Raw genomic sequence first — 12940 nt, 5'->3', positions numbered from 1 at the left:
GTGCAAAACACTTCAGGAAACGTTCCTACTGTGCTCAGTTTTCTTTAGAAGTTTTTCATTACCTGATGCGATTTTTGGAAACGTTTTTTTCCCTAAGAATTTTTTTCAGCCTTTGATTGTATTGTGCCTAGTTAGGAGCGAAATCCATCAAGAGCTGCTTCAAAGAAGGGACATACATTTTGTATATCAAATGGAAAGAGAAGGGTATATCTAAAGAAGAATATAATGCTGTCTGCAGGGAATGCAGGACAAGAGTTAGAAGAGCTAAAGCCAGTAATGAAGTAAGGCTAGCAAGGGAGACCAAAAGCAATACAAAAGGATTTTGGGGGCATGTCAAAAGCAAAGGAAAAGTCAAAGATGCTATAGGATTTTTACAGGATGAAAAAAGTGAAGTAGGCAAAAATGATATTGAGAAGGCCAAACTTTTAAATTCCTATTTTGCATCTGTGTTCTCTAAGTAAGCAATTGTAACATGAACTGATCTTCACAGTACCATAGAAGGAATGAAAGAATCCACACTACCCATAAACAGAGAGATGGTGAAGGAACACTTGGCTAATTTAAATTAATTTAAATCTCCTGGTGCGGATGAATTACATTCTAGGGTACTGAAAGAGTTAGAAAAGAAAATTGCAGAACCACTAGCCAGAATCTTTGTTAAATCCTGGAAAACAGAAGTCCCAGAAGATTGGAGAAGGGTAGATGTTGTCCCTATCTTCAAAAAAGGAAAGACGATGGAACCAGAAAATTACAGGCCAGTGAGTCTTACTTCTATACCAGGAAAGATATTTGAACAAATTATTAAACAGCATGTATGTAAGTACTTGGATAAGAATACAGTAATTAAACAGAGCCAGCATGAGTTTGTAGTAAACAAGTGATGCCAGACTAATCTAATTTCCTTCTATGCTTGAATCACTAACTGGATGGATCAGGGAAATGCGGTAGATATAGTATATCTCAACTTCAGCAAAGCATTTGATAAAGTATCTCATACTATCCTTATTGGAAAAATGACCAAGTATGGGATTGACAAGGCTATGGTTCGGTTAATTCATAACTGGTTCAGTGATCGTACTCAAAGAGTGGTAATAAATGGTTGCACAGCCAATTGGAAAAGTGTTTCAAGTAGGGAACCACAAGACTCTGTCCTGGTCCCAGTGTTGTTCAACATTTTTATAAATGATCTAGATAAGGGAACTGAAGGTAAACTAATCAAATTTGCAGATGATGCAAAGCTAGGAGGGATAGCTAACACTTGAGAAGACAGGATTCAGAATGATCTAGATAAGCTTGAACAATAATCAGTGACTAACAGAATGGTATTTAACAGGGAGAAACACAAAATTCTACATCTGGGCAAGAAACTCTAAAGTTACATCTATAGAATGGGAGGAATAGAACTAAGCAACAGCACGTGTGAAAAAGACTTGGGTATCACAGATCACATCAATAAGTTAACAGTATGATGCAACAGCAAAAAAAGCAAACACAGTTCTAGGATATATTAAGAGAAGCATAGACTCTAGATCACATGAAGTAGTTATCCCCATCTACTCCTCCTTGGTCAGGCCTCATCTGGGATACTGTGTTCTGGGCACCACATTTTAAAAAATACATTGAAAAACTGGATCAAGTTCAGAAACTAGCTACCAGGATGGTAAGTGGACTGCAAAATATGTCCTACGAGGAACAGTTAAAGGATCTGGGAATGTTTAGCTTGCAAAAAAGAATACTAAAAGGAGACTTAATAGCACAGAAGATACAGATTAGACATTGAAAAAAACTTTTGACAGTAAAGGTGGTCAATGAGTGGAGGAGGCTGCCACAAGAGGTGGTGAGCTGGACAGACATCTGTCTGAGATGGTTCAGTGAATCCTGCATTGGGCACGAGGTTGGACACAATGACCCTTGAGGTCCCTTCCAACTCTAACATTCTGTGATTATATGGCTCAATCAGCCTAGTCCTTTGATTCTCTCAGTATTCCCCAGCTTCATGTGATGATGTGTCATCCCTTTTGTCTGTTGCAGCCTGTTATTGGCTGTAAGTATTTTTCTTATTAATTTCCTATCTGCAGCAACAAATCCACAGAACAATCTGGACAAAAATCTACAGTATTTGATGCATATTTTCAGCAGCGGGTGTCCACATGGTGTCTGAATTAATTTCTGCTGACAGTAATTCCACCCTTCTCGAACATACCTTTACGTTCCTTATTAAGAGAGCACTTTACGGATAAGGCACACATCGCCATTCTTGTCAATGTTTATTCATAAGTTCCATTATTAGAAATAGAATCCCTTTATACATTCATATACTGCTCAAAAACTGTGTTTATGTGTAAATTAATATGCTGAATGTTTTTTCCATTTTCCTTCAACTTTAAAGAATTTATTGGCAGAGATCGCCCCCGACAACTTGCACTAAATAGCACACTTACTTCTTTTGAGCTAAAAAACCTGGTGCACAACACAGAATATGTGATTTCTTTATACGTGCTTTTTGGCTCTGCGGTGGGACCAGGAATCTCTACAACTGTCAGAACCTGTAAGTATTGAAAGATCATTTTGGAGCAACTTAAAGGGGCATTCTCATTTCCAAGATCCTATCCCTGTCACTATATCAGTGGTCATAATAACAATGGATACCTAAGGTCCTGCAATGCCTGCACATAAGGAAAGAGACATAGCAATTCAGAAAAAGCATACTACATTTCTAATTGGAGTTATTTGCTAATGTTATTATTACACCTACTACATATTGGGATAGGAACTTGGAGATGGGAATACTCCTTTACTGTAATAATTTATGAGGGTAAATATTTTAGTCATTATTCTTTGAATTTGGGCAATGTACATCATGATTATTATTACTACCTTTTTTCATAATAAGTCAGCAATGAATTCCATCTGAATTTGCTATGATTCACGTAAAATCTGTCATGACTTAATTATAACCAGAGCCATAATAATAAACCTACTAACTCTACATAGCAACGTGTACAGCATTTTATATTTTTATGTTGCTTAAAGGGGTTGTACAGCCACAAGAGATTGATGATTTATCCTTCATTTTATCCTGAAGAGTGGAGTTTTTTGCAGTTTTTCATTGAACAATGCCTAATTTCATCAATGATTAAATAAAAAAATATCAGATTTGTAGGGGGTCAAACACCCAGCACAGCTACCCATCAACTGTTAGCAGCTGTAAGCAGTGGGTATACAGTGGGCACGGAAAGTATTCAGACCCCTTTAAATGTTTCACTCTTTGTTTCATTGCAGCCATTTGGTAAATTCAAAAAAGTTAATTTTTTTCTCATTAATGTACACTCTGCAGTGCACCCCATCTTGACTGAAAAATAAACAAATGTAGAAATTTTGCAAATTTATTAAAAAAGAAGAACTGAAATATCACTTGGTCATAAGTATTCAGACCCTTTGCTCAGTATTGAGTACAAGCACCCTTTTGAGCTAGTACAGCCATGAGTCTTCCTGGAAATGATGCAACAAGTTTTTCACACCTGGATTTGGGGATCCTCTGCCATTCTTACTTGCAGATATCCTCTCCAGTTCCGTCAGGTTGGATGGTGAACGTTGGTGGACAGCCATTTTCAGGTCTTTCCAGAGATGCTCAATTTGGTTTAGGTCAGGGCTCTGGCTGGGCCAGTCAAGAATGGTCACAGAGTTGTTCTGAAGCCACTCCTTTGTTATTTTAGCTATGTGCTTAGGGTCATTGTCTTGTTGGAAGGTGGACCTTTGGCCAAGTCTGAGGTCCAAAGCACTCTGGAAGTGGTTTTCATCCAGGATATCTCTGTACTTGGCAACATTTATGTTTCCTTCAATGGCAACCAGTCCTCCTGTCCCTGCAGCTGAAAAACACCCCATATCATGATTTTGCCACTACCATGTTTCACTGTTGGGATTGTATTGGGCAGGTGATGAGCAGTGTCTGGTTTTCTTCACACATACCGCTTAGAATTATCAGCACAAATGTCTATCTCTATCTCATCAGACCAGAGAATCTTATTTCTCATAGTCTGGGAGTACTTCATGTGTTTTTTAGCAAACTCTATGGAGCTTTCATATGTCTTGCACTGAGGAGAGGCTTCTGTCAGGCCACTCTTCTATAAAGGCACCAGTGATGGAGGGCTGCATTGATAGTAGACTTTGTGGAACTTCCTCCCATCTCCCTATTGCAACTCTGGATCTCAGCCACAGTGATCATGGGGCTCTTCTTTACCTATCTCACCAAGGCTCTTCTCCTATGATTGCTCAGTTTGGCTGGACGGCCAGGTCTAGGAAGACTTTTGGTGGTACCAAACTTCTACAATTTAAGGAGTATGGAGGCCATTGTGCTCTTAGGAATCTTGAGTACTGCAGAAATTGTTCTGTAACCTTGGCCAGATCTGTGCCTTGCCACAATTCTGTCTCTGAGCTCCTTGGCCAGTTCCTTTGACCTCATGATTCTCATTTGGTTTGACATGCACTGTAAGCTGTGAGGTTTTATATAAACAGATGTGTGCCTTTCCAAATCAAGTCCTATCAGTTTAATTAAAAACAGCTGGCCTCCAATGAAGGAGTAGAACCATCTCAAGGGGGATCACAAGGAAATGGACAGCGTATGACTTAAATATAAGTGTCTGAGCAAAGGGTCTGAATAATTATGACCTTGTGATATTTCAGTTTTTCTTTTTTAATAAATTTGCAACAATTTCTAAGTTTCTGTTTTTTTCAGTCAAGATGGGGTGCAGAGTGTACACTAACCCCTTAACGACTGCGATACACCTTTTCACGGTGGCAATTAAGGGTACTTAAACCACAATGCCATTAATTAACGGTGCTGTGGAAAAAGTGTATAGTGCCCCCAGAGTCAGAATTTCTCCAGGGGTAGCTGAGACCCCAAAGAACATGATTTGGGTCCGCTCTTATGGACCCTGGCGCTGCGATCACCATTATTAATGGTATAACGGCGACTGCAAAAAAAAGTCTGATTTTCTATTTAATTTCTCTCTCCTCTGATGTGCGAGAGAAATAGGGTCCCCCGCTCCCCAGATCACCCTCCCTATACCTCTAGAGTCCAGGAATCCCCTGTGATGTCCCCCGGCATCTTCTTCAGGGAGAAAATGGTGGTCGCATGCGCAGTGCATCCGCCGAGATCTGCCGGCCGGCACCCGGCAACAATAGGAAAAATGTCCTATTGGTTCATTTTGATCACTGTGATAGACACTATCACAGTGATCAAAATAAAAAAGTAAATAAAACCCCCTTTTATCACCCCCTTAGGGAAAAATAAAGAAATAAAAAAAAAAATTATTTCCATTTTTCCTGTAGGGTTAGAGTTGGGCTAAATCTAGGGTTAGGATTAGGGCTAGGTTTAGGGTTAGTGTTAGAGCTAAGGTTAGGGTTAGGGCTAGGGTTAGGGTTAAGGTTAGGGTTAGGATTGGGATTAGGGTTAGGGATGTGTTAGGGTTAGGTTAGTGGTTAGGATTATGGTTATGGTTGGGATTAGGGTTAGGGGTGAGTTGGGGTTAGGTTTGTAGTTAGGGTTATGGTTAGGATTGGGATTAGGGTTAGGGGTGTGTTTGGGTTAGGGTTGTGGTTAGGGTTGGGATTAGGGTTAGGGGTGTGTTGGGGTTAGGGTTGGAGTTAGAATTGGGGAGTTTCCATTGTTTAGGGGAACTCAAAATGCAACATGGTGCCATCATTGATTCCAGCCAATTTTGCATTCAAAAAGTCAAATGGTGCTTCCTGCCTTCTGAGCCCTGCCATGTACCCAAACAGTGGCTTTTCCACACATATGGGGCATGGGCATACTCAGGAGAAATTGCACAACACATTTAGTGGTCAATTTTCTCCTGATTGCCTTGTCAAAATAAAAAAAAATTCCAACGTACATTTTTTGTGAAAAAAGTTAAATGTTAATTTTTTCCTTCCACATTGCTTTAGTTCTCATGAAGCACTTGAAGGGTTAATAAACTTCTTGAATGTGGTTTTGCGCACTTTGAGGGGTGCAGTTTTTAGAATGGTGTCACATTTTCTGATATATTGACCCCCCAAAGTTAATTCAAATGTGGTCCCTAAAAAAAAATGGTTTTGTAAATTTTGTTGGAAAAATGACAAATTGCTGGTCAACTTTTAACCCTTATAACATCCTAACGAAAAAAAATTGTTTCCAAAACTGAGCTGATGTAAAGTAGACATGTGTGAAATGTTATTTATTAAGTATTTTGTCTGACAAGACTCTGATTTAAGGGCATAAAAATTCAAAGTTTGAAAATTGCAAAATTGTCAACATTTTTGCCATATTTCCATTTTTTTTAAATAAGCAAAAGTTATATCGAAGAAATTTTACCACTAACATGAAGTACAATATGTCACGAAAAACAATCTCAGAATCAGTCGAATCCATTGAAGCATTCCAGAGTTATAACAACATTAATTGACAGTGGTCAGAATTGTAAAAATTGGCCTGGTCATTAACCCCTTTACCCCCAAGGGTGGCTTGCACGTTAATGACCAGGCCAAATTTTACAATTCTGATCACTGTCCCTTTATGAGGTTATAACTCTGGAACGCTTCAACGGATCCCAGTGATTCTGACATTGTTTTCTCGAGACATATTGTACTTCATGATAGTTGTAAAATTTCTTTAATAATACCTGCGTTTATTTGGTAAAAAAATGGAAATTTGGCAAAAATTTTGAAAATTTCGCAATTTTCCTGCTTTGAATTTTTATGCCCTTAAATCACAGATATATGTCACACAAAATACTTAATAAGTAACATTTCCCACATGTCTACTTTACATCAGCACAATTTTGGAAACAACATTTTTTTTGTTAGGGAGTTATAAGGGTTAAAATTTGACCAGCAATTTCTCATTTTTACAAAACCATTTTTTTAGGGACCACATCACATTTGAAGTCATTTTAAGGGGTCTATATGACAGAAAATAACCAAGTGTGACACCATTCTAAAAACTGCACCAATCAAGGTGCTCAAAAACCACATTCAAGAAGGTTTATTAACCCTTCTGGTGCTTCACAGGAATTTTTGGAATGTTTAAAATAAAATGAACATTTAATTTTTTTCCACAAAAAATTTCCTTCAGCTCCAATTTGTTTTATTTTACCAAGGGTAACAGGAGAAAATGGACCCCAAAAGTTGTACAATTTGTCCACAATACCCCGATACCCCATATATGGGGGTAAACCACTGTTTGGGCGCATGGCAGAGCTCAGAAGGGAAGGAGCGCCATTTGACGTTTCAATGCAAAATTGGCTGGAATTGAGATGGGACGCCATGCTGCGTTTGGAGAGCCACTAATGTGCCTAAACATTGAAACCCCCCACAAGTGACACCATTTTGGAAAGTAGGCCCCCTAAGGAACTTATCTAGATGTGTGATGAGCACTTTGACCAAACAAGTGCTTTACAGAAGTTTGTAATGTAGAGCGGTAAAAATAAAAAATCATATTTTTTCACAAAAATGAACTTTTCGCTCCCAATATTTTATTTTCCCAAGGTTACCAGAAGAAATTGTACCCGAAACGTTGTTGTGCAATTTGTCCTGAGTACACTGATACCCAATATGTGGGGGTAATCCACTGTTTGGGTGCATGGCAGAGCTAGGAAGGGAAGGAGCGCCGTTTGACTTTTCCGTGCAAAATTGGCTGGAATTGAGATGGGACGCTGTGTTGGGTTGGGGAGCCCCTGATGTGCCTAAACATTTAAACCCCCAACAACTGACACCATTTTGGAAATTATACCCCCTAAGGAACTTATCTAGATGTGTGGTGAGCACTTTGACCCACCAAGTGCTTCACAGAAGTTTATAATGTAGAGCCGTAAAAATAAAAAATATTATTTTTTCACAAGAATGAAATTTTCACCCCCAATTTTTTATTTTCCCAAGGTTACCATAAGAAATTGTACCCCAAATGTTGTTGTGCACTTTGTCCTGAGTATGCTGATACCCCATATGTGGGGGTATACCTCTGTTTGGGTGCATGGCAGAGCTTGGAAGGGAAGGAGCGCCGTTTGACTTTTCAATGCATAATTGGCTGGAATTGAGATGGGACGCCATGTTGCATTTGGAGAGCCCCTGATGTGCCTAAACATTGAAACTCCACACAAGTGACACCATTTTGGAAAGTAGACCCCCTACGCATCTTATCTAGATGTGTTGTGAGAGCTTTGAACCCCCAAGTCTTTCACTAGAGTTTATGACACAGAGCCGTGAAAATAAAAATAATTTTTTTTCCACAAAAATTATTTTTAGCCCCCAGTTTTGTATTTTCCCAAGGGTAACAGTAGAAATTGGACCCCAAACGTTGTTGTGCAATTTGTCCTGAGTACGCTGATACCCCATGTGCCATTTGGGCACATGGCAGAGCTCGGAAGGGAAGGAGCGCCATTTGGAATTCAGACTTAGATGGAATGGTCTGCAGGCATCACATTGTGTTTGCAGAGCCCCTAATGTACCTTAATAGTAGAAACCCCCCACAAGTGACCCCATATTAGACACTAGACCTCCAAGGAACTTATCTAGATGTGTAGTGAGAACTTTGAACCCCCAAGTGTTTCACTACAGTTAATAAGGCAGAGCAGTGAAAATAAAAAATCTTTTTTTTCCACAAAAATTATTTTTAACACCCAGTTTTGTATTTTCTGTAGGGTAACAGGAGAAATCGGTCCCCAAAAGTTGTTGTCCAATTTGTCCTGAGTACTCTGATACCCCATATGTGGGGGGGAACCACAGTTTGGGCGCATGGCAAAGCTCAGAACGGAAAAAGCGCCATTTGGAATGCAGACTTAGATGGATTGGTCTGCAGGCATCATGTTGCATTTGCAGAGCCCCTGATGTACCTAAACAGTAGAAACCCCCCACAAGTGACCCCATATTGGAACCTAGACCACCAAGGAGTTTATCTAGATGTGTTGTGAGAACTTTGAACCCCCAAGTATTTCACTACAGTTTATAGCGCAGAGCCGTGAAAATAAAAAATCATATTTTCCTACAAAAATGTTTTTTTAGCCCCCTAAATTTTTATTTTCCCAAGGGTAACAAGAGAAATTGGACCCCAGAAGTTGTTGTCCAATTTGTCCTGAGTACGCTGATTGTTATGATCCTTAGTGGCTGAGGATCACCGAATGGACTAGCTAAGTTATTGAACATAGAACGAGCTCTAGGGAGGTGGTAACTGGACTGACCGCAATCCTGATTCTAACCAAACACACTAAAGGTAGCCAGTGAACATGCCTAAATACCTGGACGTCTCGACGCAGCCTGAGAAACTTGCTACCCCTATAGAGAAAGGAAGACCTCACTTGCCTCAGAGAAATGACCCCAAAGATATAGGAAGCCCCCAACAAATAATAACGATGAGGTAAGGGGAAAATACAAACGTAGAAATGAAAACAGATTCAGCAAATGAGGCCCACTAATACTAGATAGCAGAAGACAGACAGGGAACTGTGCGGTCAGTAAAAAACCCTATACAAAATATCCACGCTGAGAATTCAAGAACCCCCACACCAACTAACGGTGTGAGGGGAGAAACTCAGCCCCCTAGAGCTACCAGCAAGCAAGGAAATCACATATTACCAAGCTGGACAAGGACAAATAAATAACCAAGAAACATATTGAACACTGATGAGCAAAAAATAACCAAACAGAAACTTAGCTTCTCTTGGCGAGACAGATAACGAAGGAATTCAGGAGAGATCAAAATAGCACTGAATACATCGACAGCAGGCAACCACTGAAAGTCCAGGTGAGCTAAATAGGAAACCAGCTAACAGATAACAAGACAGCTGAACCAGCCTCAGACCTGCAGAATGACACAAAGAGCCACCAGAGGGAGCCCAAAGACAGCACTCACACAGTACCACTTGTGACCACAAGAGGGAGCCCAAAAACAGAGTTCACAACAGTACCCCCCCTTGAGGAGGGGTCACCGAACCCTCATCAAAACCCCCAGGGCGATCAGGATGAGCCACATGGAAGGCATGAACCAAATCGGCCGCATGAACATCAGAGGCGACAACCCAGGAATTATCCTCCTGACCATAGCCCTTCCACTTAACCAAATACTGAACCTCCGTCTAGAAATACGAGAATCCAAGATCTTCTCCACCACCTACTCCAATTCGCCCTCAACCAGCACCGGGGCAGGGGGCTCAACAGAAGGAACCACAGGCACCACATACCTCCGCAACAAAGACCTATGGAACACGTTATGAATGGCAAACGACGCTGGGAGGTCCAAACGAAATGACACCGGGTTAAGGATTTCCAAAATCTTATAAGGACCGATGAAGCGAGGCTTGAATTTAGGAGAGGAGACCTTCATAGGAACATACCGAGAAGACAGCCATACCAAATCCCCAACACGAAGTCGGGGACCCACACCGCGACGGCGGTTGGCAAAGCGCTGAGCCTTCTCCTGTGACAACTTCAAATTGTCCACCACATGGTTCCAAATCTGCTGCAACCTATCCATCACAGAATCCACCCCAGGACAGTCAGAAGACTCAACCTGACCCGAGGAAAAACGAGGATGAAAACCAGAATTGCAGAAAAAAGGCGAAACCAAAGTAGCAGAACTAGCCCGATTATTAAGGGCAAACTCGGCCAACGGCAAAAAAGTCACCCAATCATCCTGATCAGCAGAAACAAAACATCTTAAATAAGTTTCCAAGGTCTGATTAGTTCGCTCGGTTTGGCCATTCGTCTGAGGATGGAAGGCCGACGAAAAAGACAAATCAATGCCCATCTTAGCACAAAAGATCCGCCAAAATCTGGACACAAACTGGGATCCTCTGTCAGACACAATATTTTCAGGGATGCCATGCAAGGGAACCACATTCTGAAAAAATAGAGGAACCAAATCGGAGGAGGAAGGCAACTTAGGCAAGGGCACCAAATGGACCATTTTGGAAAAACGATCACACACCACCCAGATGACAGACATTCTCTGAGAGACTGGAAGATCCGAAATAAAATCCATGGAAATGTGCGTCCAAGGCCTCTTCGGGACAGGCAAAGGCAAAAGCAAACCGCTGGCACGAGAACAGCAAGGCTTAGCCCGAGCACAAATCCCACAGGACTGCACAAAGGAACGCACATCCCGCGACAAGGAAGGCCGCCAGAAGGACCTAGCCACCAAATCTCTGGTACCAAAAATCCCAGGATGGCCTGCCAACACCGAAGAATGAACCTCGGAAATAACTCTGCTGGTCCATCTATCTGGGACAAACAGTCTCTCTGGTGGGCAACGGTCAGGTCTATCCACCTGAAATTTCTGCAGCACTCGTCGCAAATCTGGGGAAATGGCAGACAAAATCACTCCCTCTCTGAGGATACCAGCCGGCTCTTAAACTCCTGGAGAGTCAGGCACAAAACTCCTAGAAAGAGCATCAGCCTTCACGTTCTTCGAACCAGGCAGGTACGAGACCACGAAATCGAAACGGGAGAAAAACAACGACCAACGAGCCTGTCTAGGATTCAGCCGCTTGGCAGACTCGAGATAAATCAGATTTTTGTGATCAGTCAAGACCACCACACGATGCTTAGCTCCCTCGAGCCAATGTCGCCTGTTGTGAAATTGGATTCTGGGCTCCCCCGGTGGCCACTTGTGGAATTGTACTTGTGTGCATCATCCCCTCTGTTCACCTGCTCCTATCAGGATGTGGGAGTCGCTATATAACCTTGCTCCTCTGTCAGTTTCATGCCGGTCAACAATGTAATCAGAAGCCTTTCTGTGCATGTTCCTGCTACTAGACAACTCCCAGCTAAGTTGGACTTTTGTCCTTGTGTGTTTTTGCATTTTGTTCCTGTTCACAGCTGCTGTTTCGTTACTGTGTCTGGAAAGCTCTTGTGAGCGGAAATTGCCACTCTGGTGTTATGAGTTAATGCTAGAGTCTTAAAGTAATTTCTGGATGGTGTTTTGATAGGGTTTTCTGCTGACCATGAAAGTGCCCTTTCTGTCTTCTTGCTATCTAGTAAGCGGACCTCGATTTTTGCTAAACCTATTTTCATACTACGTTTGTCATTTCATCTAAAATCACCGCCAATATATGTGGGGGCCTCTGTCTGCCTTTTGGGAAAATTTCTCTAGAGGTGAGCCAGGACTGTCTTTTCCTCTGCTAGGATTAGGTAGTTCTCCGGCTGGCGCTGGGCATCTAGGGATAAAAAAACGTAGGCATGCTACCCGGCCACTTCTAGTTGTGCGGCAGGTTTAGTTCATGGTCAGTATAGTTTCCATCTTCCAAGAGCTAGTTCTCATATATGCTGGGCTATGTTCTCTCGCCATTGAGAATCATGACAGTTTGACCGGCCAAAAAAAAGGGTTAAATTACTGGCTGAGAAAGGAGAGAAAAAAGAAGTCTGCTACAATTTTTTTTTTTTTTCCTCTAGTTCTGAGTGTGCTCTTAATTGAATCACTTGCTAGTCTGCCTATACTGCAGCCTTCCTCTCTTTCTCTCCTTCTAATCCTTGAATGGCTCTGTGTTCACCTGTTTCAAATGGATCTTCAGAGTGTAGCTACAGGTTTGAATAATCTCGCCACAAAGGTACAAAATTTGCAAGATTTTGTTGTTCATGCACCTATGTCTGAGCCTAGAATTCCTTTGCCTGAATTCTTCTCGGGGAATAGATCTCACTTTCAAAATTTTAAAAATAATTGCAAATTGTTTTTGTCCCTGAAGTCTTGCTCTGCCGGAGACCCTGCACAGCAGGTCAGGATTGTAATTTCCTTGCTCCGGGGCGACCCTCAAGACTGGGCTTTTGCATTGGCACCAGGGGATCCTGCGTTGCTCAATGTGGATGCGTTTTTTCTGGCCTTGGGGTTGCTTTATGAGGAACCTCATTTAGAGCTTCAGGCGGAAAAGGCCTTGATGTCCTTGTCTCAGGGGCAAGATGAAGCTGAAATATACTG

General features: G+C 41.5%; 1 protein-coding gene across 1 annotated transcript in view; it reads left to right on the top strand.

Moving 5' to 3' along the window:
* Positions 1-12940, top strand: part of LOC143774986 (uncharacterized) — an 862433-nt gene that overhangs the window by 166977 nt on the left and 682516 nt on the right. Inside the window, exon 14 of the mRNA XM_077262800.1 lies at positions 2390-2548. Within this exon, the coding sequence (XP_077118915.1) occupies positions 2390-2548 (159 nt within the window). The remainder of the gene's footprint in view (positions 1-2389; positions 2549-12940) is intronic.

This window comes from Ranitomeya variabilis, chromosome 5, assembly GCF_051348905.1.
Source record: "Ranitomeya variabilis isolate aRanVar5 chromosome 5, aRanVar5.hap1, whole genome shotgun sequence".
NCBI classification, from domain to species: Eukaryota; Metazoa; Chordata; class Amphibia; order Anura; family Dendrobatidae; genus Ranitomeya; species Ranitomeya variabilis.
The sequence above is the reverse complement of the archived record's forward strand: the minus strand, read 5'-3'. Positions and strand labels throughout refer to the sequence as shown.